The sequence below is a fragment of the Scyliorhinus canicula genome, chromosome 1, assembly GCF_902713615.1.
Source record: "Scyliorhinus canicula chromosome 1, sScyCan1.1, whole genome shotgun sequence".
Taxonomy (NCBI): Eukaryota; Metazoa; Chordata; class Chondrichthyes; order Carcharhiniformes; family Scyliorhinidae; genus Scyliorhinus; species Scyliorhinus canicula.
This window is the reverse complement of record NC_052146.1, coordinates 169,046,884-169,073,463: the sequence shown is the minus strand read 5'-3', so window position 1 is coordinate 169,073,463 and position 26,580 is coordinate 169,046,884. Positions and strand designations below refer to the sequence as shown.

The window sequence follows — 26,580 nt, the reverse complement described above, 5'->3', positions numbered from 1 at the left end:
TAGGTCATGTTGCATTCTCAATTGCTTCAACAGAGTTACATTTACTTTATACAGTCAGGGTTAAGTACACGGTTGCCAGCCCCAGTGTATAATTGGCTGAAAGGCCTTACACAGATGCCTCTCCCCTTTCCACCTTGGTGGCACCCCAAGTTTGAGTCTATCCCTCAGCCCATAGTCCTGCACCTTGGAATGTGCCAGTCTGCAACACTTTATCGAGGACAATTTTTTGCACTGGAAGATTGGGCAGACCAAAGAGCATCTTTCACCAAGTTGATGGTCCTCCAGCAGCAGTTGATATTTGTCTCGATGCGCATCCCTAGAGCGCAGAGTCCTGTGGCACGGAGCTGCTCGGGATGAACCTCGACAAATACAACTGCATCTGTGGGCATCACAGTAGCATTGTGGATAGCACAATGGCTTCACAGCTCCAGGGTCCCAGGTTCGATTCCCGGCTTGGGTCACTATCTGTGCGGGGTCTGCACATCCTCCCCGTGTGTGCGTGGGTTTCCTCCGGGTGCTCCGGTTTCCTCCCACAGTCCAAAGATGTGCAGGTTAGGTGGATTGGCCATGATAAATTGCCCTTAGTGTCCAAAATTGCCCTTAGTGTTGGGTGGGGTTACTGGGTTATGGGGATAGGGTGGAGGTGTTGACCTTGGGTAGGGTGCTCTTTCCAAGAGCCGGTGCAGACTCAATGGGCCGAATGGCCTCCTTCTGCACTGTAAATTCTATGAATTCGAAGATCTCTCACCAGATCGTCTTTGCAAAGGCACAGTCCACAAGGTGGTGTTTTTTTTTAAATAAACATTTAATAAACAATTCCCGAAGCTTCGGACATGTCCAGAACATGTGGACATGGTTCACTGGTCCTCCCGCACATTTTGCACACTTGTCTTCGACCCCAAAGAATCTGCTCATCCGGGCCACTGTCATGTGAGCCCGGTGAACAACCTTGAATTGAATCAGGCTGAGCCTGTCACATGTCGTGGACACATTGAATCTACTCAACGTATCCGCCCAGAGACCATCCTCTAGCTCTCCTCCCAGCTGCTCCTCCCACTTGCGCTTCAGCACCTCGGTCTGCATCTCCTCTGACCCCATAAGTTCCTGGTCATCGAGATGCTTCCTTCTCCCTTAGCAGTAGCAGGAAAATTGACACCTGTTTACGTAGGAAGTCCCGCACATGCAGACACCTGAATTTGTTTCCCCTCGCCAACCCAAACTTCTCCTCCATCGCCCTCATACTCTGAAAGCTCCCCTCTATGAACATAACCCCCATCCTCTCAATCCCTGCTCTCCGCCATATCCAGAACCCCCCCCATCCATACTTCCCAGGGCAAACCGGTGATTATTACAGATTGGGGCCCAGACCCAGACGTGTCCTCCATTGCCCCTAAACTCTCAAGACCGCCACCACCACGGGGCTGGTGGAGTACCGTGCCGGTGGGACCGGCAGAGTCACAGTTTCCAACACCCCCAGAATGGTGCCATTGCACAAGGCCGCCTCCATACGCTCCCATGCAGACTCCTCCCCCACCACCCACTTGCTGATTATGGCTATATTCGCTGCCCAGTAATAGTTACTAAAATTCGGCAGCGCCAGCCCACCCTCGCCCGACTCCGCTCAAGCATTACCTTCCTTACTCGCGGGGTCTTGCCCGCCCAAACAAAGCCACTGATCACTGTTGACCAGTTTAAAAAAAGACCGCGGAATAAAGATGGGGAGACAGTGAAATACAAAACAGGAATCTCGGGAGGACCGTCATCTTCACTGTCTGCACCCTCCCAACTAATGACAACGGAAGCGCGTCCCATCTCCAAAAATCGTCCTTCATTTGGTCTACTTGTCGGGCCAGATTTAATTTATGCCACTGGTCCCATTCCCGCACCACTTGAATGCCTAGCTTCCTAAAGCTTGCCCCGACTAATCCAAACAGCAGCTCCCCAATCGCCTCTCCTGTCCCCTCGCCTGGACTGCAAACATCTCACTTTTCCCCCATATTTAGCTTCTACCCCAAACACCGGCGAAATTCCCCTAGAATCCTCATGATTTCTTCCTTCCCCTCTATGGGGTCCGATACATAGAGCGAGACGCTGTGCTCCACCCCTGTACCCCCCCCCCCCGGACCAGCCCCATCCAGCCACTTGAGGCTCTCCGAGCAATTGCCAACGGCTCTATAGCAAGCGCAAACAGTAGGGAGAGGGGGCATCCTTATCTTGTCCCCCGGTGCAGTCTAAAATAGTCCGATGTTGTCCTATTCATCCGTACGCTTGCCACAGGAGCCTGATACAGCAACCTGACCCAGTCAATAAAGTCCCGCCCAAATCCGAACCGTCCTAGTACCTCCCACAAATAATCCCATTTACTCGATCAAAAGTCTTTTCTGCATCCATTGCGATCACTACCTCTATCTTCCGGGGAATCATGATCCATTTAACAACCTTCTTACATTGGCCACCAACTGCCTACCCTTAACAAACTCCATCTGATCCTCCCCAATAGCGTCCGGAACACAATCCGCAATCCTGGAGGACAATATTTTGGCCAGCAATTTGGTGTCCACATTCAACAGGGATATCGGCCTGTCGGAGCCACACAGCTCCGGGCTCTTGTCCCACTTCAGAATCTAAAATCGTGGCCTGTGGCATCGTCGGGGGCAGCACCACTCTTTCCCTTGCCTCATTGAACATCCTCATCAACACTGGCCGCAATATCCCAGAGAACTTTTTATAAAACTCCACTGGGTACCCGTCCGGCCCCAGGGCTTTAGCCGACTGCATGGCCTTCAGATCCTCCACTATTTCTTCCAACCCTATCGGGGCCCCCAACCCTTCTACCAGCTCCCCGATGCATTCAATTCTTAACCACTCACGACCTGAAAAGTTCCTCCTGATTTCACCACTGCTTCTTTTGCAAATAACCTTAAAAGTGTGCCTCGCTTTCATGAGTGGGAACAATTTGTCCCTCTATTCTATACATCCCTTTCATAATTATGAATACCTCCATCAAATCTCCTCAGTCTTCTCTTCTCCAAGTAAAACAGTCCCAACTGCTTCAACCGATGTAACTGAAGTTCCTAACCCTGGAACCGTTCATGTAAATTTTTTTTGCACTCTCTCTACTGCCTTCACATCCTTCCTAAAATGTCACACTCAGAACCGGAAACAATATTCTTGCTGAGGCAGTTTTTTTTAATGCACGTTCATGCTCTTGTACTCTTATGCCCTATTACAGGACAGGAATAGCTGTGTTTCTGTGAGCTCTGGCATTACTCAGCCTATAATCCTTTCCTGTATCGCGTTCACACAGCTAGTGCTGAACTAATCCAGGAGAACTCCACATAATGTCCCTGGAAGATTTCTGGCTAAACGTTGGCGACAAAATGCTGAGAAATATTAAGAAAATCGTCGGCAGAAAAGGGCAGTCAGAAGTGACTGGGGTGGAGCCAACTCCTCACCGTGGCAACTTAGTGAGCAAACAGGCTCTTGGTCCGGCACTCTTGAAGGCATTACAGCGGATGACTGCTAAGATTATGAAGGTCATTAATGAAAAACCTAGTCTGTTAGTACAAAATATCAGTGCTGATACTATAAGAGCTGCAGAATATGGGTTGGCGAAGCAGAGGAGAGAATTAGTAGAGTCAAAAATGCAACTTCCTCAGTAGAGGCCCACTTACAACCCTTCGAAAAGCAGCTGCATGGTATGTCAGAATTCCTTGATGACCTGGAAAACAGGCCGGTGGCAGGAGGTCCAGATTGTCGCTTTGCCAAAGAAGCTCAGCATAAGCAGAGAGTTGGCTACCGCGTCATCTTAATTTAGAAATGAAAAATCAGCACATTAAATTAAAAGGGGCATATTATATCCAGTCTCTGAGCTCCGAGGCCTAGAGGCAACCAACTACCACGGCCTGTAAATCATCCATTTTCATAACTTCAAGGATCACCAAAACGTATTGGAGGCAGTTAGATGTAATGGGGCCTGGTGCTATGAGGGAGCGAATTATTCTTTTTTTCCCCCCAGGATTTCTCGGCGGTGATACTTAAGAGACGCATGGGTTTGATGAAATTAGAAGACGCCTGAAGGCCATTAGAGAACGATATGCCCAACTATATCCTGCTGTAAGGAGGGTGACACCAACATCTATAAAGATGTTCCACCATCCGACTAAAGCCTTCGCTTTTGTGAACTCCACAGAAGGCAATCATTTGAAGTAACAGACTGAAGATCACTGCATAATTCAGAATCTATCCCATGTCATCATAACTCCTTCCTGATTCTGTGTATTTTTCATTCTGACAGGGATGATTTAGCAATTGAGCACAACAGCAGGGACCTTCATCGTTCTCCTTCTCGTTAAGGAAAATGCGGTGCTGGTTGCATGACACTACAGCCGTGTGAAGAATATCCTTCTTCCTTTCTTTTCATCTGTACACTTACAATAGAGGAATGTGTTTTATGGTCTCCTTTGCGCTGATCTTTTTTTTTTCAAATTTAGAGTACCCAATTCTTTTTTTTATCTAATTAAGGGGTAATTTTGCGTGGCCAATCCACCTGCCCTACACATTTTTGGGTTGTGGGGGTGAGACCCACGCAGACACAGGGAGAATGTGCAAACTCCACACGGACAGTGATCAGGGGCCATGATGTAACCCGGGTCCTCGGTGCTGTGAGGCAGCAGTGCTAACCACTGCTTGGAGGTGGGTGTGTGGATTAAGTCTCAATAAGAAGGGTTGTAAAGGAGAAATAAAATGCTGTGCTCATCCTTTCCATGGCATATTCTGTCTCCTCTCTTTTGGGTTAAAAGACTCCTTGGTGTAATCATGGACGGTTTGTAGGTATAGCCCTATTAAAGGGATGATAATGTTTCGGGGGTGGAGAGAGAGAGAGAGAGAGAGAGAGAGAGAGAGAGGGGGGGGGGGGATTATAAGTAAGTTTGGGGATGACACTAAGATTAGCAGGGTGGTTAATAGTGGGGAAGGTGGTAGTGAGGAAACGTTTATTTCCTCCAGGTGCTCGGAGTTCCTCCAAAAGTCCAAAGATGTGCAGGTTAGGTGGAGTTACAGGGGTAGGGCGGCGGAGTAGGCCTAGGTAAGGGCAGTGCAGACATGATGGGTCGAAGGGCCATATCCTGCAGTATAGGAATCCCAGGTTCGATAAGTTTAGGTTGCAGGAAGATATAGTCAGGTCAGATGGGCAGATCAGTGGCAGGTGGAATTTAACCCTGAAAAGTGCACGGTGATGCATATTGGAAGGAGTAACACAACAAGTGGGTATTCAATTAATGTCAGGACAATAGAAAGTTCAGAAGAGCAGAGGGATTTTGGTGTGCTTGCCCACAGATCCCTGAACATGTCAAGACTATTAATAGGGTGGTTGTCATGATTGGGTCCAGAAATGGGATACAAGATGTAGCAGCCAATTTAAGAGTTAAATGGACGGAGGAAAAAGCCTGTCAGCAGTACAGTCAGAGGGATAAGCCTAAATTACCTTGTCCTACTCAGACTTAACCTCAGTAGTGGGAATACAACAGGTCACCCGGTTCAGCTCAAGATCCACTGTCATTCGGGACAAATGTTTTTGATCAGGCATTAGTCCATTAGAGTCTGATGGCCTATTTGTCCATCAATGGAAGGTTAGTTATATATGATTGGCATTGCTCTTCTTTTGTATAAACAGGTGTGGGAAAATCAGCCTGCCAAGATAACGATAATGGATTCAAATCTGGCCACCACAGGGGAGAAACTTGGTTTGTGGGGATGGGCAGAGCTGAGAGAGAGCGAGTGCGAGAGCGAGTGCGAGTGCGAGAGCGAGTGCGAGAGCGAGTGCGAGAGCGAGTGCGAGAGCGAGAGCGAGTGCGAGAGCGAGTGCGAGAGCGAGTGCGCCCAGGGTCTCATAACAAGCGAGTGCGAAAGTGCCCAGGGCCTCATAATAATTTGGAAATAAACAGAGTAGGGACTTGGCTTTCCTTACTACAAAAGAGATGGACACAAGGCCTCTGTGCAAGTTTCCAAGGGTAATAGGATGATTAAGACAGAGGATATTAATAGACCATTAAAAGCTTCTATACCAATTTATATAAAAACTCAGTCGGGCAATGCACTAGTATAGACAGTGTTTTATCTCTTAGTTTAAACTCTCTAAAGCTTCCACGTCCTTCTGACAATGTGGTGACCAGAACTGCACGCAATACTCCAAATGCGGCCTGACCAAGGTTTTATATACCTGCAAAATGATTTCCCAACTCTTGTACTCAATACCCCGGCTGATGAAGGCAAGTGTGTCATATGCCTTCTGAAATAACCTTGGCTACCTGTGTTGCCACTTTTAGGGAGCTGTGGACCTGCGCGCACAGATCCCTCTGTATGTTAATGTTCCTAAGGGTCCTGCCATTTACAATATTCATACCTAGATTTGATCCTCCAAAATGCATCACCTCGCATATGTCCGGATTAAATTCCATCTGCCATTTCTGTGACCAGGTCTCCAATCTATCTATATCGTGCTGTGTCTCTGACAATCATCAGCACTATCAGCAACTCTGCTAATCTTCGTGTCATCCACAAACTTACCAATCAGACTACCCACATTTTCCTCCAGATCATTTATATCTACTACAAACAACAGAGGTCCCAGCACTGATCCCTATGGAACATTGCTAGCTACAAATCTCCATTTTGAAAAACACCCTTCCACCACTACTCTGTCTTCTAAAACCAAGCCAGTTCTGTATTCATCTAGCCAGCCCACCCAGAATCCCATGTGATTTTACTTTTTATACTAGTCTGCCCATGTGGGACCTTGTCAAAACCTTACATATCGTACGCTTCCTTTTTCCTTTTGATTAAGCTACACCCACAGCCCTTCCCTCATCAATTTTCTTTGTCACTTCTTCAAAAATCTCAATCAAGTTGGTGAGACATGACCTTCCCCGTACAAAACCATGCTGTCTGTTACTAACTAGTCCACTTTGCTCCAAATGTACATAGATCCTTTCCCTCAAGTGTCTTTTCCAAAAGCTTCCCGACCACTGGTGTCAGGCTCACCAGCCAAACATTTGCTGGATGGTCCCGGTTTCCTTTCTTAAACAAGGGAATAGCATTGTCTATTCTCCAGTCCTCTGGAAACTCGTCCTTGGTCAAAGACATGAAGATATCTGCTCAGGTCCCTGCTATTTCTCCCCTTGCCTCCCGCAGTAACCTGGGATAGATGCCAACCGACCCCAGGGATTTGTCTACCTTGTCAACTTGTCCAGGGGCGGCACGGTAGCACAGTGATTAGTAATTACATCATAGTTCCATGCAGAAATCTAGGTTCTCAGTTCATTTGGGGCAGCACGGTAGCATGGTGGTTAGCATCAATGCTTCACAGCTCCAGGGTCCCAGGTTCGGTTCCCAGCTGGGTCACTGTCTGTGTGGAGTCTGCACGTCCTCCCCGTGTGTGCGTGGGTTTTCTCCGGGTGCTCCGGTTTCCTCCCACAGTCCAAAGATGTGCGGGTTAGGTGGATTGGCCATGCTGAATTGCCCGTAGTGTAAGGTTAATGGGGGGATTGTTGGGTTACGGGTATATGGGTTACGTGGGTTTAAGTAGGGTGATCATTGCTCGGCACAACATCGAGGGCCGAAGGGCCTGTTCTGTGCTGTACTGTTCTATGTTCTATGTGTTTTACCTGCTATACTTCTTGTATTGAAGCAAACGGACTCAAGACCTACAGTCCCACTGTGCCCTGCGGCTTCCCTCTGCCTGCTGTTATTCGGCACATGTTTATCTCAGTCTCACTTTTTTCCCCAGTCTTTACACTTTCTGGCCCGTTGTTCCGGTTCCCATCCTCCGCCACACTAGTTTAAGCCCTCCCGAACAGCACTCACAATCCTCCCGCCCAGGATATTGGTGCCCCACCAGTTCAAGTGCAACCCGTCCTTTTTGTACAAGTCCCACCTTCCCCAGAAGACATCCCAGTGATCCACATGTCTAAAGCACGCCCTCCTACACCAGGTCTTTAGCCACATGTTCAATTGTACTATCTCCCTGTTCCAAGCCTCACTAGCACGTGGCATTGGAGATTACTACCCTAGAGATCCTGCATTTTAGTTGCTGACCCAAGTCCTTGAATTGTCTTTACAGGACCTCTTCCTGCCTATGTCATCAATGTGGACAATGATATCTGTCTGTTTACCCTCATTTTTCAGGATGCCCTGTAGTTGTTTAGAGATATCCAGGACCCTGGCACCAGGTAGGCATTACACCATCCTAGAGTACCGTTTGCAGCCACAGAAACGCCTATTTGTGACCCTGACTATCAAGTCTCCTACTACTTTGGGGGCAGCACGGTAGCATGGTGGTTAGCATAAATGCTTCACAGCTCCAGGGTCCCAGGTTCGATTCCCGGCTGGGTCACTGTCTGTGTGGAGTTTGCACGTCCTACCCGTGTGTGCGTGGGTTTCCTCCGGGTGCTCCGGTTTCCTCCCAGTCCAAAGATGTGCGGGTTAGGTGGATTGGCCATGCTAAATTGCCCGTAGTGTAAGGTTAATGGGGGGATTGTTGGGTTACGGGTATAGGGTGGATACGTGGGTTTGAGTAGGGTGATCATTGCTCGGCACAACATCGAGGGCCGAAGGGCCTGTTCTGTGCTGTACTGTTCTATGTTCTACTATCATTCACTTGGACTTGGCCCAACCCTGCTCTACAGCAGAATCAGTTGTGGTGCCACAGGACTGGCTGCTGCTGGTATCGTCTCCCAAGAGGCTATTTCCCCCCCCCCCCCCAACGCCCTTGACGCAACAGTATACCTGTTTGAGGGGGGATTAGCCACAGGAGACTCCTGACATACCTGCCTGCCTGCCTCTCCTGCCACTCACCCATCTACCTGTCTGAAGCTGTGATGCGACCATCTCCCTGAAGCAAGTGTCTATCACACTCTTCTCTTTCTCTTTCCCCCCCCCGTATGCTCTGCAATGAATCCAGCTGTTGCTCAAACCGAACTACGTAGTGTGTGAGGAGATGCAGCTGGTCAAACCTCTCACAGACATAGTCGTCAGGGACGTTAGAAAGCTCCCTGATCTCCCACATCTTTGTACTAACTCCCATCTCTGCCCTTACACTTGAGAAAGATACAAGAATCCTTCTGCATATCAAGATAAAATTACTGGCATTTTTTTGGCATGGGGCAGCACATTGGCACAGTGTCAGGGACCCAGCAGCGCCAGGAACCCAGGTTCGATACTGATTTTGGATGACCGTGTGGATTTTGCACATTCTCCCCGTATCAGTGTGGATTTCCTCCGGCTGCTCCGGTTTCCTCCCACAGTCCAAAGATGTATAGTTTAGGTGGATTGGCCAGGCTAAATAGCCCCTTAGGATGGGGTTATAGGAATGAGGCAGATCATTGGGCCTCGGTAGGGTGGTCTTTCAAAGGGTCAGTGCAGACTCGATGGGTCGAAGGGCCTCCTTCTGCAGTGTAGGGATTCTATGATTCTACGTTTGATATACAAACAACAAAATAAACTGAAAACAATTTACTGAGCAGGACTTTCTTCCCATCCCGAAAACAAGGAAATAAATTAGGCTCTTTAGATTTTGAGTTACATCCAAATTTTAAAACCACAACACATACCGTGTATCTCTACCAAGAACAATCCGAGCTATTTCCTGCAGGTTCATGGGCTCGTTGACAAGGATATTGGTTAAGGCAGATTTCAGATCCTGTTCTTCTGCATTTGCTAACTGTGTGGCATATGCCTCCCATGCAGGCGCAAGCATTTCTCCAAGGGGATCTACCAATTTCACTCCATTGTCTTCCTGTAATGGATAATAATAATTTAAGATAGCACTCTGTATGCAAAGACCCTAGATGCCTTTATAGACTATCTTAAACTGTGGTCAATTGTCTCTCGATGTGCACTGGAACCCAACTCATTGCTGATACACACCTATTACTAAGGCAAAAACATGGTTAAAAAAAATGGGTGAAATATGGACCAAAAACTGGATTTATGCATGGAGGTGGAAGGCATGGCTGAGGTACTAAACGAATACTTAGCATCTGTCAATGCCAAGGAAGTTATTGTCAAGCGTCACAAAATGGTAGGATGCTATTAAAATGAATGTATTGTTTTTTTTTATAAATTTAGATTACCCAATTATTTTTTCCAATTAAGGGGCAATTTAGCGTGGCCAATCCACCTACTCTGCACATCTTTGGGTTGTGGGGGCGAAACCCACGCAGACACGGGGAGAATGTGCAAACTCCACACGGACAGAAAATGAATGTATTGTTTTTGCACAAGTAAAATTAAACTGGCATGTACTTCGTAAACCATGTCTGGCCAGCAACCAAGAGAAAGAAAGGAACGGGAAAGCATAAGGAACAGGATGTTCTTCGCAATTGATACATTCAGTAGTCAGAATGCTGTGAGCCAGGAAGCAGGCTAGTCACAAATGTGGTGTTGAAGAAACAGTAAGTGGGGCACGTTCAAGAAGGAAATAGGAAGAGTACAGGGCCAACATGTTCCAATCAAGCAAAACATTAGGACCAACAAATCCAGTGAACCCTGGATAGAGGGATCTACAGCATTGGAGAAGGAGAAAAAGGTAAACTCATGGCAAATATCAAGGGCTCAAAACAGCAGAAGCCCTAGAGGTATATCGAATGTGCAAGAGGGAAATTAAAATTGAAATTAGGAAAGCAAAAAATATGAGACATGAAAGGATACTGGCAGGTAAAATAAAGGAAAATCCTTAATTATTTTACAAGTACAATAAGGGCAAAAGGATAACTGGGGAAAAAGTAGGGCCCCATTAAGGACCACAGTGGTAATTTGTATGTGGACCAGGAGGACGTAGGTAGGGTTCTAAATGAATACTTTGTGTCGGTGTTCACTACTGTAAGGGCCGGTGTGATTATAGAAATCAGGGAGATAAACTGTGATAAAATTAAAGTAATTAACATCGACTGGGAGGAAGTGCTGAGTGGTCTGTCATGGTTAAAAGTAGACAAGTTTCTCGTGCCTGATGAAACGTATCCCAGGCTGTTGAGCAAGGCAAGGGAGGAAATAGCAGGGGCGTGGCACAATAATTTTCAATTCCGCCCTGGCCACAGGAGAGGTGCCAGAGGACTGGAGAAAACCAATATGGTACCATTATTCAAAAAGAGTGGAAGGGATAAACCAGGAAACTACAGGTCATACAGTCTAACCTCAGTGGTGGGGGAACTAATAGAAGCAATGCTGAGTCACAGAATTAATCTGCATTTGGAGAGGCAGGGAGTAATCAAGAACAGTCAGCATGGTTTTGTTGATGGAGGTCAGGTCTGACCAACTAGAGGTGACCAGGTGTGTAAATGAGGGAAATGTATTTGACGTAGTCTACTTGGATTTCAGCAAGCTTTTTGATAAGGTCCCACATGGGAGACTGATAGCAAAGGTAAGAGTCCATGGGATCCAAGGAAATTTGGAAAAAAGAATACAGGAAGCAGAGGGTGATGTGGAGGGGTGTTTTTCTGACAGAAGGTCTGTGTCCAGTGGGGTCCCGCAGGAATCAGTGTTGGGACCCATGCTGTTTGTTGTTTACATAAATTAATTATATATGAATGTAGGAGGATTGCTCAGTAAGTTTGTGGATGATATGGGAGGAGGATATTAGATTACAGGAGGATATAGACGGGCTGGTCAGATTGGCTGATCAGTGTCAAATGGAATTCAATCCTGATAAGTGTGAGGTGATGCACTTGGGCAGGACAAACAAGGCAATGAATACATGATGAACGGCAGAACCATGGGAAACATCAGGATCAAAGGGACCTTGGTGTGCACGTACAACCAATCCTTTGTAGGGCAGGAAGATACAGTGTAACAGAGTCATCATTTTAGGTGCTAGTTAAATGTATGTAGTTGCGAGGTAAAAATGATTTTAAAAGTGTCTTGACTGCCAGAATCCAGTCATTGTTTCACATAATGAATTAGCCATTGTATTCCAGTGTATTTAGCACTAAGAATGTATCAACTAACCAGTTATAGCAAGATCTCCGGGCCGTGCTATGTAACATGGAAAGTGTGAGAAACGTATTCAGAAATTTCCTAAGACACTGCACAGAGGCACTGGGCTAGTTTTGATTGGCAACAGTCAATTTTAAGTAATGTCCAATGTGTGATTAATAAATCATCCTCTAATTAACAGACATTCATTTGAACAAACCAGGAGGTTTCAACTGAGAATTAGAAACCAATGAGGGTCAATGAAGGGTTAAACCAGAGATAAGGGGCGAAATTCTTCGCTCCCACGCCGGGTGGGAGAATCGCGGGAGGGCCGGGCGACTCACGACACACCCCCCTGGCACCCCCCCGCTCGGAAGAATCGGCGCTCGCCGTTTTTCACAGCGACCGGCGATTCTCCGGCCCGATTGGGCCGAGCGGCCTGCCGTTCGCGACCGGTTCACGACAGCGGCAACCTCACCTGGTCGCTGCCGTTATGAACATGACGCCAAAAGCTGGATTGAAGCTTGTGGGGGGCGGAGAGGGGAGTGAGAACCACGACCGTGCTCAGGAAGGGACTGGCCCGCGATCGGTGCCCACCGATCGTCGGGCCAGCGTCTCAAAGGGACGCACTCTTCCCCCTCCGCCGCCCCGCAAGATCAAGCCGCCAAGTCTTGCGGGGCAGCGGAGGGGAAGACGGCAACCGCGCATGCGCGGGTTTGAGCCATCAGCCGTCGTGACGTCAGCCGCGCATGCGCAGGTTGGAGCCGAGAGTTACGGAGCGCCGCTCCTAGCCCCCCGGGTGGGGGTGAATAAGGTGAGAGGAGCGGCCTCCGAGGCCATCGTGAAACTCGGCCGAATTCACAACGTCCTTCCCGATTTTTCAAGGGAGCGGAGAATTTCACCCAAGAATTCCCTTGGAAGTAGGACCTTATGGTCGAGGTCTTTGTTCCCGAATTCTTGATTCATCTATCTGTTTTTTTATGTTATGTGATTTCCTTATGTTTTATGACTTTTTGCCATGTGTTCGACCTTTTTATGTTTCGTTTGGTATTTTGTTTCTAAGTTTTGATTCAGTTCTTATTCAAGTGTATTCAAATGAATAATTAGCAATAAAGTTGTATTTTTGACACCTCCAATCAACCGGACTATCGACTCATATTAGAAGGTAAAATAAGGAGTCCCAACACAGTGGTTAAGGAGGCAAATTTTGGGGTGACGCAGTGGTTCGCACTGCTGCCTCAGGACAGCGAGGACCCAGGTTGGATCTCAGCCCCTGATCACTGTCCGTGTGGAGTTTTCCCATTCTGTTCATGTCTGCGTGGGTCACACCCCCACAACCCAAACATGTGCAGGGTAGGTTAATCAGCCACACTAAATTGCCCCTTAAATTGGACAAAAAAAGAATTGAGTACTCTTAAGTTTTAAATTTTTTTTTAATCCTTCTTTCCTCTCAGGCACTTTCATAAGGCTCCATGGTACTATTTAAGGGAATCTGGGGGGTGTTTGGGGGTGGGGGGGGGGTGTCAATATTTGTTTTTGAATCAACATCGCAGAAACAGATTATCTGACCATGATCACATTATTTATTTTTTTAAACTTTTTTTATGGGATGTGGGTGTCATTGTCTACCATTTTTTTCCTTTCTTATAAGTGACTACTGTATACTGAAAAGTACTTCACTAGCTAGAAAGTGCTTTCAATAATCTGATGGTCTTGAAAGGCCATATATAAATGCAAGTTTATCTTATTTTTAGGGATGGAACACTGATCCCTGTCTAATTTGCTATTCAGCAATTCCTACTAAAACTCAACTATAATGAACATACATTGAAGTTTTTGATCCTTCTGTAGTTTAATAACATGGCAACTGGTGGGCACTTGCAATTCAAAGAAAACAAATAACAGTTGAGCAGAGATGATAAAGATAATAGTGAGAAACTGAGCAATTACTCAAATGCTGGATGAAGGCATCCACCTTTGTGCTTTTCCAGAATCCTAATGACAACCCCAAAGTACAATTGATTTATATCTGTAAAACTGCTGACAACCAAGCAAGGTCAGATAAATGGTCTTTCATCAAAAATTCATTGACCAGAAACATTCTGAGGGCAGCATGGTAGCATAGTGGTTAGCATCAATGCTTCACAGCTCCAGGGTCCCAGGTTCGGTTCCCGGCTGGGTCACTGTCTGTGCGGAGTCTGCACGTCCTTCCCGTGTGTGCGTGGGTTTCCTCCGGGTGCTCCGGTTTCCTCCCACAGTCCAAAGATGTGCGGGTTAGGTGGATTGGCCATGATAAATTGCCCGTAGTGTCCTAAAAAGTAAGGTTAAGGGGGAGTTGTTGGGTTACGGGTATAGGGTGGATACGCGAGTTTGAGTAGGGTGATCATTGCTCGGCACAACATCGAGGGCCGAAGGGCCTGTTCTGTGCTGTTCTAATTCTAAATTCTCTACACAGATGCTGCCAGGCCTGAGTAGTTCCAGAATTTTCTATCTTTCTTTCAGACTGAAGCCTATCAAATCCACAAGTGCTCAACTCTTCCCAACCAAGACTTCTGGTTGCGGCTATGAGGAGCGAAGTCGCACATTCGGCAGCTCCCGCTAGAAACGGACTTTTGGGCACTTTTTCAACAATTCCCAGTGTGGGAAGGGAACAACATTATCCCCCCAGCACTGTATGGATTGGACCAGGAGTGGAGCGGTGCAAAAAGTGGAGTTGGGGCAGAGAAAGGTGCGAGGCAGGAAGACCAAGGTGGCAGCAGGTGGAGACCAGGCAGCGTGGGAGCAGTGGTCACAGGAGCAGCAGGAGTTTCTCCAGCGCTGCTTCACGGAGCTGAAGTCAGAGCTGCAAGAGCCGATGAAGGCGTCAATTGACAGGCTGCTTGAGACCCAGACGGCCCAAGGGGCGGCGATCAGAGAGGTCCGACAAAAGGTCTCGGAGAACGACGACGAGATCTTGGGCCTGGCACGAGGCGCTCCATAAGAAATGGCAGGCGAAGCGCAAGGACCTGGAGAACTGGTCGAGGAGAAAGAATCTGCGGATTCTGGGTCTCCCGGAGGGGCTGGAAGGATCGGATGTGGGTGCCCACGTGGTCACCATGCTGAATACATTGATGGGCGCCGGGTCCTTCCAGGGGCCCCTGGAGCTGGAGTGGGCCCATCGAGTGTTGATGAGGAGGCCCAAGCCCAGTGAGCAGCCGCGGGCGGTGCTGGTGCAGTTCCATCGGTTTGCGGACAGACAATGTGTGCTAAGGTGGGCCAGCAAGGAGCAGAGCAGCAGGTGGGAGAACGCAGAGATCCGGATTTATCAGGACTGGAGTGCGGAGGTGGCCAAGAGGAGGGCCGGGTACAACTGGGCTAAGGCGGTGCTGTACCGGAGAGGGGTGAAGTTCGGCATGTTGCAGCCGGCTCGACTGTGGGTCCTGGGCCTAGAAGGGAAGCTATGCCAGAGGGAGCGGGGTCGGACCGGCGGAAAGCGCGGGCTTTTTCCCGCGCTACGGATGGAAATGGGCGGGGCTGGTGCTGGAAGCGAGGACTTTTTTCCCCGCGCTGAGTGGAAGGGTGGGGTTGGGGGGACAGGGAGAGCCCGTTGATGGACAGGAGGGGGGAGGGGAGATTCCCACACTGGGGGGGGGGGGGGGTCGACGGACCGGCGGGAGTAGCCGGGGTCAGCAGGAGTCGCTGACTCAAGGGAGTGCAATGCAGCTATGGGGCCACCCGGGTTGCTGCAGGAATGGGCAAGAGGGAGCTGTCTGTAGAGGAGGTCGGGGCGGGTTCTGCCGTTGGGGGGGAAACGGGAAGTGCAGGGGGTGTGGGCACGTGGCTGGCCTAGGAAGGGCTATGGCTAGTCGACCGGGGAGGGGGGCGGGCAGCCCCCTGATCCGGCTGATAACTTGGAACTTAAGAGGCCTGAACGGACCGGTCAAACGGGCCCGTGTGTCGCTCTAGGTCTAAGACGGGTAGGAGGCCGGTGGCGGCCAAGGTGCTGAGAGAGATTATGGACCAGATGGAGGGGGTGGATTCGTGGAGGTTTGCGCGGCCGGGGGCCAGGGAATTCTCATTCTTTTCCCATGTTCATAAGGCCTACTCTCAGATTGACTTTTTTGTAATGAGCCGGGCGCTGATCCCGAGGGTAGAGGACACGGAGTACTCGGCGATAGTCATCTCTGACCATGCCCCACATTGGGTGGACCTCGTGCTGGGGGAGGAGAGGGACCAGCGCCCGCTGTGGCGCTTGGAGGTGGGGCTGTTGGCGGACGAAGAGGTTAGCGGGCGGGTCCGGGGGTGTAGAGAGAGATACCTGGAAGCCAATGATAACGGGGAGGTGCAAGTAGGGATGGTTTGGGAGGCGTTGAAGGCAGTGGTCAGGGGAGAGCTGATTTCCATCAGGGCCTCAAAGGAGGAAAGGAGAGGAGAGGGAGAGGCTAGTGGGGGAGATGGTACGGGTAGATGGGAGGTACTCAGAGGCCCCTGAGGAGTGATTACTTAAGGAGCGGCGTAGCCTCCAGGCCGAGTTTGACTTGTTGACCTCCAGGAAGGCGGAGGTGCAGTGGAGAAAGGCGCAAGGGGCGGTGTATGAGTATGGCGAGAAGGCCAGCCGGATGTTGGCACACCAGCTTCGGAAGCGGGAGGCAGCGAGGGAGATTGGGGGAGTGAGGGAAGGAGGGGGGAGCACGGTGCGAAGTGCGGTGGGTATCATCAACCGGGTCTTCAGGGACTTCTATGAGGGACTGTATCGGTCTGAGTCCCCATCGGAGGGGGGGGTGGGGGATTTTTGGACCGGCTACGGTTCCCAAGGATTGCCGAGGGGTGGGGTCCTGCCCCCGACGATGTCTAGGGCGCTGATCTCTCTGATTTTGAAGCAGGACAAGGACCCTTTACAGTGCGGGTCGTATAGGCCAATTTCACTTCACAATGTGGATGCGAAACTGCTGGCAAAGATACTGGCCATGAGGATTGAGGACTGTGTCCCGGGGGTTATACACGAGGATCAGACGGGTTTTGTGAAAGGGAGGCAGATGAATACCAACGTACGCTCCTGAATGTAATTCTGATGCCGGCGGTGGAAGGGGAGGCGGAGGTAGTGGTAGCTATGGTCGCGGAGAAGGCCTTCGATAGGGTGGAGTGGGGGTACCAGTGGGAGGTGTTGAGGAGGTTTGGGGAGGGGTTCGTCAGCTGGGTGAGACTGCTGTACGAGGCCCCGGTGGAGTGTGTGGCCACGAACAGGAGGACGTCGGAATATTTCCGGCTATACTGAGGAACGAGGCAGGGGTGTCCTTTGTTCCCCCCTGCTCTTTGCGCTGGCGATTGAGCCCCCGGCCATGGCTTTGAGGGAGTCAAGGAATTGGAGGGGGTTGGTGGGGGGGGGGACACCACCAGGTATCATTGTATGCAGACGATCTGTTATTGTATGTGGCGGACCCGGTGGAGGGAATGCCGGAGGTGTTGAGGATCCTCAGGGAGTTTGGGGATTTCTCCGGGTATAAGCTTAATATGGGGAAGTGTGAGCTGTTCGTGGTGCAGCCGGGAGACCAGGAGAGGGGGATTGGTGAGCTCCCACTAAAAAGGGCAGAGAGGAGTTTTAGATACCTGGGGGTGCAGGTGGTTAGAAGCTGGGGGGCCTGCATAAGCTCAACTTAACAAGGCTGGTGGAGCAAATGGAGGAGTTTAAAAGGTGGGATACGCTGCCGCTCTCCCTGGCGGGTAGGGTGCAGTCCATTAAAATGACGGTGCTCCCGAGGCTTCTGTTTTTGTTTCAGTGCCTCCCCATCCTGATCCCCAAGGCCTTTTTTAAGCGGATTAACAGGAGTATTATGGGGTTCGTGTGGGCTAAGAAGACCCCGAGGGTGAGAAGGGTGTTTCTGGAGCGGAGCAGAGATTGGGGGGGGGGGGGGGTGTTGCCTAACTATTACTGGGCTGCCAACGTGGCGACGGTATGCAAGTGGGTAATGGAGGGGGAGGGGGCAGCATGGAAGAAGGAGGAGATGGCGTCCTGTGTGGGCACGAGCCTGGGGGCGCTAGTGACGGCACCGCTGCCGCTCCCTCCGATGAGGTACACTACGAGCCCGGTGGTGGCGGCGATCCTCAAAATCTGGGGGCAGTGTAGACATCACAGGGGGAAGGTGGGGGCCTCGGTGTGGTCCCCAATACGAGAGAACCATCAGTTTGTCCTGGGGAAAAGGGATGGGGGGTTCCGGAGCTGGTACAGGGCAAGTATTAGGAGGATTGGGGACCTGTTCATCAATGGGAAGTTTGTGAGCCTTAGGGAACTGGAGGAGAAATTCAGGTTCCCCCCCCGAAATATCTTCAGATATATGCAAGTTGGGCATTCGTTAGGTGTCAGTGAGACTCATACAGAGTGGAGGACTGAAACTCTTGTTAGACCGCGTGACGGCTCTGGAGCTGCAGATGGACTCACTTTGGAGCATCCGCGATGCTGAGGAGGTCGTGGATAGCACGTTTAGCGAGTTGGTCACACCGCAGGTGAAGGTTACTGAGGGAGATAGAAAATGGGTGACCAAAAGAAAGAGCAAGAGTAGGAAGGCAGTGCAGGTGTCCCCTGCGGTCATCTCCCTGCAAAACAGATATACCGCTTTGGATACTGTTGAGGAAGATGGCTCACCAGGGGAAGGCAGCAGCAGCCAGGTTCATGGCACCGTGGCTGGCTCTGCTGCACAGCAGGGAAGGAAGAAAAACGGCAGGGCTATAGTGATAGGGGACTCGATCGTAAGGGGAATAGACAGGAGGTTCTGTGAACGCAATCGAGACTCCAGGATGGTATGTTGCATCCCTGGTGCAAGGGTCAAGGATGTCTCGGAGCGGCTGCAGGACATTCTGGGGGGGGGGGGGGGGGGGGGGGGGTGAACAGCCAGCTGTCGTGGTGCACATAGGCACCAACAATATAGGTAAAAAACGGGATGAGGCCTACAAGCGGAATTCAGGGAGTTAGGAGTTAAACTAAAAAGTAGGACCTCAAAGGTAGTAATCTCAGGATTGCTACCAGTGCCACGAGCTAGTCAGAGTAGGAATGTCAGGATAGATAGGATGAATGTGTGGCTCGAGAGATGGTGCAAGAGGGAGGCATTCAAATTCCTGGGGCATTGGGACCGGTTCTGGGGGAGGTGGGACCAGTACAAACCGGACGGTCTGCACTTGGGCAGGACTGGAACCGATGTCTGTCAACAGGAACTGTTGGGGAGGGTTTAAACTAATGTGGCAGGGGGATGGGAACCAATGCTGGAAGTTGGAAGGTAGTAAAACAGGGACAGAAACAAAAGGAAGTAAGGGGAAAAGTGCAAGGCAGAGAAGACATAGTCAGAAATCCATAAGGGCGACAGTACAAGGTACAGTGACTGAGGGGAGCACAGTGAATAGGCCCAGTAATAACAAAAGGAATAAAACTGGAGATGTTAAGATTCAAAACAGAGGTAAAAAAACCAACATAAGTGTACTTTACCTGAATGCTCGTAGTATTCGGAATAAAGTAAATGAGTTGGTGGTACAAATCATCGTAAATGACTATGATTTAGTGGCCATTACTGAAACATGGTTAAGGATGGTCACGACTGGGAGTTAAATATCCGAGGGTATCAAACTATTCGGAAGGACAGAGTGGATGGTAAGGGAGGTGGTGTTGCTCTGTTATTTAAGGATGACATCCGGGCAATAGTAAGGAATGACATCGGTGCTATGGAGGATAAGGTTGAATCCATTTGGGTGGAAATCAGGAATAGTAAGGCGAAAAAGTCACTGATAGGCGTAGTCTATCGGCCACCAAATAGTAACGAGATGGTGGGGCAGGCAATAAACAAAGAAATAACTGATGCATGTAGAAATGGTACAGCAGTTATCATGGGGGATTTTAATTTACATGTCGATTGGTTTAACCAGGTCGGTCAAGGCAACCGTGAGGAGGAGTTTATAGAATGTATCCGCGATAGTTTCCTAGAACAGTATGTAATGGAACCTACGAGGGAACAAGCGGTCCTAGATCTTGTCCTGTGTAATGAGACAGGATTGATTCATGATCTCATAGTTAGGGATCCTCTCGGAAGGAGCAATCACAATATGGTGGAATTTAAAATACAGATGGAGGGTGAGAAAGTAAAATCAAATACTAGTGTTTTGTGTTTAAACAAAGGAGATTACAAGGGGATGAGAGAAGAACTAGCTAAGGTAGACTGGGAGCTAAGACTTTATGGTGGAACAGTTGAGGAACAGTGGAGAACCTTCCAAGCGATTTTTCACAGTGCTCAGCAAAGGTCTATACCAACAAAAAGGAAGGACGGAAGAAAGAGGGAAAATCGACCGTGGATATCTAAGGAAATAAGGGAGAGTATCAAATTGAAGGAAAAAGCATATAAAGTGGCAAAGATTGCTGGGAGATTAGAGGACTGGGAAATCTTTAGGGGGCAACAGAAAGCTACTAAAAAAGCTATAAAGAGTAAGATAGAGTATGAGAGTAAACTTGCTCAGAATATAAAAACAGACAGTAAAGTTTTTACAAATATATAAGACAAAAAAGAGTGGCTAAGGTAAATATTGGTCCTTTAGAGGATGAGAAGGGAGTTTTAATAATGGGAAATGAGGAAATGGCTGAGGAACTGAACAGGTTTTTTGGGTCGGTCTTCACAGTGGAAGACACAAATAACATGCCAGCAACTGATAGAAATGAGGCTATGACAGGTGAGGACCTTGAGAGGATTGTTATCACTAAGGAGGGAGTGATGGGCAAGCTAATGGGGCTAAAGGTAGACAAGTCTCCTGGCCCTGATGGAATGCATCCCAGAGTGCTAAAAGAGATGGCTAGGGAAATTGCAGATGCACTAGTGATAATTTACCGAAATTCACTAGACTCTGGGGTGGTCCCGGTGGATTGGAAATTAGCAAACGTGACGCCACTGTTTAAAAAAAGAGGTAGGCAGAAAGCAGGAAATTATAGGCCAGTGAGTTTAACTTCGGTAATAGGGAAGATGCTGGAATCTATCATCAAGGAAGAAATTGCGAGGCATCTGGATAGAAATTGTCCCATTGGGCAGGCGCAGCACGGGTTCGTAAAGGGCAGGTCATGCCTAACTAATTTAGTGGAATTTTTTGAGGACATTACCAGTGCAGTAGATAACGGGGAGCCGATGGATGTGGTATATCTGGATTTCCAGAAAGCCTTTGACAAGGTGCCACACAAAAGGTTGCTGCATAAGATAAAGATGCATGGCATTAAGGGTAAAGTAGTAGCATGGATAGAGGATTGGTTAATTAATAGAAAGCAAAGAGTTGGGATAAATGGGTGTTTCTCTGGTTGGCAATCAGTAGCTAGTGGTGTCCCTCAGGGATCCGTGTTGGGCCCACAATTGTTCACAATTTACATTGATTGATTTGGAGTTGGGGACCAGGGCAATGTGTCCAAGTTTGCAGATGACACTAAGATGAGTGGTAAAGCGAAAAGTGCAGAGGATACTGGAAGTCTGCAGAGGGATTTGGATAGGTTAAGTGAATGGGCTTGGGTCTGGCAGATGGAATACAATGTTGACAAATGTGAGGTTATCCATTTTGGTAGGAATAACGGGATTATTATTTAAACGATAAAATATTAAAGCATGCCGCTGTTCAGAGAGACTTGGGTGTGCTAGTGCATGAGTCACAGAAGGTTGGTTTACAAGTGCAACAGGTGATTAAGAAGGCAAATGGAATTTTGTCCTTCATTGCTAGAGGGATGGAGTTTAAGACTAGGGAGGTTATGTTGCAATTGTATAAGGTGTTAGTGCGGCCACACCTGGAGTATTGTGTTCAGTTTTGGTCTCCTTACTTGAGAAAGGACGTACTGGCGCTGGAGGGTGTGCAGAGGAGATTCACTAGGTTAATCCCAGAACTGAAGGGGTTGGATTATGAGGAGAGGTTGAGTAGATTGGGACTGTACTCGTTGGAATTTAGAAGGATGAGGGGGGATCTTATAGAAACATTTAAAATTATGAAGGGAATAGATAGGATAGATGCGGGCAGGTTGTTTCCACTGGCGGGTGACAGCAGAACTAGGGGGGCATAGCCTCAAAATAAGGGGAAGTAGATTTAGAACTGAGTTTAGGAGGAACTTCTTCACCCAAAGGGTTGTGAATCTATGGAATTCCTTGCCCAGTGAAGCAGTTGAGGCTCCTTCATTACATGTTTTTAAGGTAAAGATAGATAGTTTTTTGAAGAATAAAGGGATTAAGGGTTATGGTGTTCGGGCCGGAAAGTGGAGCTGAGTCCACAAAAGATCAGCCATGATCTAATTGAATGGCGGAGCAGGCTCGAGGGGCCAGATGGCCTACTCCTGCTCCTAGTTCTTATGTTCTTATGTTCTTATATGCCAGGTGGTGGAGTTCCCGCTGCGGCCGGCGCGCAGGGTTCAGGATAGGGCTCTGTCGGGGGTGTGGGTTGGAGAGGGTAGGATTTCGGCAATTTATCAGGTGATGCAGGAGGAGGAGGAGGCCTTGGTGGTGGAGTTCAAAGTTAAGTGGGAGGAGGAACTGGGGGAGGAGATCGATGAGGGTACATGGGCGGCTGCCTTGGGAAGATTAAATTCTTCCTCCTCTTGAGCTAGGCTCAGCCTCATACAATTTAAGGTGCTGCACAGGGCACACATGACCGGTGCAAGGCTGACCCGGTTCTTTGGGAGTGAGGATAGATGTGCGAGGTGTTCGGGGGGGGTCCAGCAAACCATACTCACATGTTCTGGGCATGCCCAGCGTTAGAGGAGTTCTGGAGGGGCGTAGCGAGGACGGTGTCAAGGGTGGTGAATTCCAGGGTTAAGCCGGGAGTGCAGGAGGCGAAAGAGGCCGGTATTCTGGCCTTTGCGTCCCTGGTAGCCCGGCGAAGGATTCTGCTTCAGTGGAAGGATGCGAGGCCCCCCCCCCCATCCCAAAGTGTGAAATCCTGGATTACGACATGGCAGGGTTTATTAAATTGGGAAGAAGGTGAAATTTGCCTTGAGGGGATCTGTGCAAGGGTTCTTCAGGTGGTGGCAGCCGTTCTAGACTTCCTGGCAGAGCGTTAGGAGAGGGTCAGTCGCAGGCAGCAACCAGGGGGGGGGGGGGGGGGGGGGTGGGGTGGGAGTGTATATGTTTTATGTTCGGTTGGAGATGTACTATTGTTTTATTGGGTTAACGTTCATTTGTTATTATTTTTTTGGGAATTTTGGTTTATTTTAACATGCAAGGATTCTAGTCTTTGATATTAAAATCATGCCACCAATTTAAATTTAGTTGTCAATGGATTAGACTGAACAGGGAAAAGATTCATTATGCAGGGCAGCATGGTGGCTAGCACTGCTACCTCACTGCACCAGGGACCCGGGTTCAATTCCTGGTGACTGTGTGGAGTTCGCACTTTCTCTGTGTCTGCATGGGTTTCCTCCGGATGCTCTAGTTTCCTCTCAGTCCAAAAATATGCATGTTAGGTGGTAAAATTGGCCCTTAAGTGTCCAGCGGTTAGGTGGGTTAGGGTATAGGAGCAAGGAGTGGGTCGGGGCAAACTTGATGAACCGAATTACCTCTTTCTGCACTGTAGGAATTCTATGGTTCTAATTGACCCAAGAGTGTTAGCACCCAAATTCTAAATGCAGCAATAAAGAACAAAACACATTAGTTCAGTTTGTTTAACTTTCCCTACCGTGTTCATGTACCAATTGCAGATGCACCTGCGACAATGTATGATTAAATCAGTTCAGAAAGCAAGGATCATAAAAGAGGAAACAATTGTGTTGGATGCCTGTTTGAACCATGTGGTGCATTTATCTGCAGGGTAGCTTCAAAATCTCAAGACGTGCATAGAACATAGAACACTACAGCGCAGTACGGGCCCTTCGGCCCTCGATGTTGCGCCGACCTGTGAAACCATCTGAAGCCTATCTGACCTACACTATTCCATTTTCATCCATATGTCTATCCAGTGACCACTTAAATGCCCTTAAAGTTGGCGAGTCTACTACTATTGCAGGCAGGGCGTTCCACACCCCTACTACTCTCTGAGTAAAGAAACTGCCTCTGACATCTGTCCTATATCTATCACCCCTCAATTTAAAGCTATGTCCCCTCGTGTTGGTCATCACCATCCGAGGAAAAAGACTCTCACTGTCCACCCTATCTAACCCTCTGACTATCTTATATGTCTCTATTAAGTCACCTCTCAGCCTTCTCCTCTCTAACGAAAACAACCTCAATTCCCTGAGCCTTTCTTTGTAAGACCTTCCCTCCATACCAGGCAACATCCTAGTAAATCTCCTCTGAGCCCTTTCCAAAGCTTCCACATCCTTCCTATAATGTGGTGACCAGAACTGCACGCAGTACTCCAGGTGCGGCCGCACCAGAGTTATGTACAGCTGCAGCATGACCTTGTGGTTCCGAAACTCAATCCCCCTGCTTATAAAGGCTAGCACACCATATGCCTTCTTAACAGCCCTATTAACCTGGGTGGCAACTTTCAGGGATTTATGTACCTGGATGCCGAGATCTCTCTGTTCATCTACACTACCAAGAATCTTGCCATTAGCCCAGTACTCTGCATTCCTGTTACTCCTTCCAAAGTGAACCACCTCACACTTTTCCGCATTAAACTCCATCTGCCACCTCTCAGCCCAGCTCTGCAGCTTATCTATGTCCCTCTGTATCCTTCAGCACTATCCACAACTCCACCGACCTTGGTGTCATCTGCAAATTTACTAACCCATCCTTCTACACCCTCTTCCAAATCATTTATAAAAATGACAAACAGCAGTCGAAGTGTCTTTGTTATCTACTTTGAAAAATGTAAATACAAATTACTTTGCTATGTTATTTGGACAGAATCAATTTAAATGAACAAAGTATGACTTTGGAGTACAGGTACATAATCACTGCCATGAAGCAGCCTGTTTATTTTGTTTACTGATATCTTCTTCAAATGATCATTGAAACTGATTGCAAATATGGTCATGGTGATTTAGAGGTTACACCATGAAAACACTTCATGGACAATAAAAAAAAAATGCTCTAAATAATCAGGTCAAGCAGCATCTGTGGAAAAAGAAACAGTACTTCAAGTCTGTGATCATCATAGAATTTACAGTGCAGAAGGAGGCCATTCGGCCCATCGAGTCTGCACCGGCTCCTGGAAAGAGCACCCTATCCAAGGTCAACACCTCCACCCTATCCCCATAACCCAGTAACCCCACCCAACACTAAGGGCAATTTAGCATGGCGAATTCACCTAACCTGCACATCTTTGGATTGTGGGAGGAAACCAGAGCACCCGGAGGAAACCCACGCGCACACTGTGAGGATGTGCAGACTCCGCACAGACAGTGACCCAAGCCGGAATCGAACCTGGGACCCTGGAGCTGTGAAGCAATTATGCTATCCACAATGCTACCATGCTTCACAGAACTGGGAAAAGCTGGCACTGTCAAAATATAGTTGGAAATGGCTGAATGAACAATTGGCCTTTTCTGTCATCTTTTCAATCTGTTCATAAACGACCATATCATCTTTTGACTGACAAGGGCAAAATGAGAATTAACAGAAAATTAAATTTCCTTTGAATCTTACTTCTGGATTATGGGACGCTGTGACCATTACACCAATGGTAGATTTGGTTTTCTTGGATCTCAACACTGCCAACAAGCCCATACGATACATCACGTGATCCAGCTGATCAGCCTTTGCACGGAATCCTGCTGTTCCATATTGAAGAACCAGTCCGACAGGCTTAGGGTGCTGTCCAGAAATTATCAGTACTTCTTCAAGGTAAGCCATATCTGCTGAGAGAAAAACGGTGAGAATTTTTAGAAATAGGAAAAGACTATGAGGTTGTGCCAATCTGATGATCTCTAAAACCCATTTAAACTGTTTAAACAGCCAGAATTTTGGGCAACTTAAACTCAAACCTTTGGACTGAACCATAAAGTTTCTCAATTCTCCTCATATCCTTCAGATTCACTGACAGCAGTGGTAGCAGTGGACCGAATGCAGCAACCAAGGAGTTTAAGCCAAGGAGAGAGAGGTTGCACACAGATCTACTTGCAGCAGTGGTCGCCCCTCAATCTCCATCATTCTGATGAAACAGTCCATGTCTATTCATCCCTTCTGGACCAGGCAACATCCTCGTAAACCTCCTTTGCACCTTCTCCAAAGCCTTCACATCCTTCTGGTAGTGTGGCGACCAGAATTGTGCACAATATTCCAAGTGCAGCCTTACCAACATTCTATACAACTGGAGCATGACTTGCCGGTTTTTATACTCGATGCCCCATCCAATGAAGGCAAGCATTCCATATGCTTTCTTGACTGCCTTGTCCACTTGTTTTGCCACTTTCAAAGATCAGTGGACCTGTTCACCCAGATCTCTCTGACTTTCTATATTACTAAGAGTTTTGCCATCTAAAATATAGTTCCCCTCTATGTTAGACCTATCAAAATGCAATTTGTCTGGATTAAAATCCATTTACCATTTTTCTGCCCAAGTCCTTTGTATCCTCTGACAATCCTCAACACTATCTGCCATTCCACCAACTTTTGTGTCATCCGGGAACTTACAAATCAGACCAGCTACATTTTCCTCCAAATTGCTTATGCATACTACAAACAACAGAGGCCCCAGCACTGA

General features: G+C 48.3%; 1 protein-coding gene across 2 annotated transcripts in view; it reads right to left on the bottom strand.

The window, feature by feature from the left end:
* The window catches only part of pgm3 (phosphoglucomutase 3), a 121,343-nt gene that overhangs the window by 82,243 nt on the left and 12,520 nt on the right, over positions 1-26,580 (bottom strand). Inside the window, exons 2-3 of one of the 2 annotated variants that reach the window (XM_038802424.1) lie at positions 25,524-25,732; positions 9,609-9,793 (exon numbers count right to left, since the gene is read on the bottom strand). In XM_038802424.1, coding sequence (XP_038658352.1) covers positions 9,609-9,793; positions 25,524-25,730 — 392 coding nt within the window. In that variant the 5' untranslated portion in view covers positions 25,731-25,732. Of the gene's footprint in view, positions 1-9,608; positions 9,794-25,523; positions 25,736-26,580 lie in introns of both variants that reach the window. The other variant, XM_038802433.1, reaches the window with a different exon arrangement.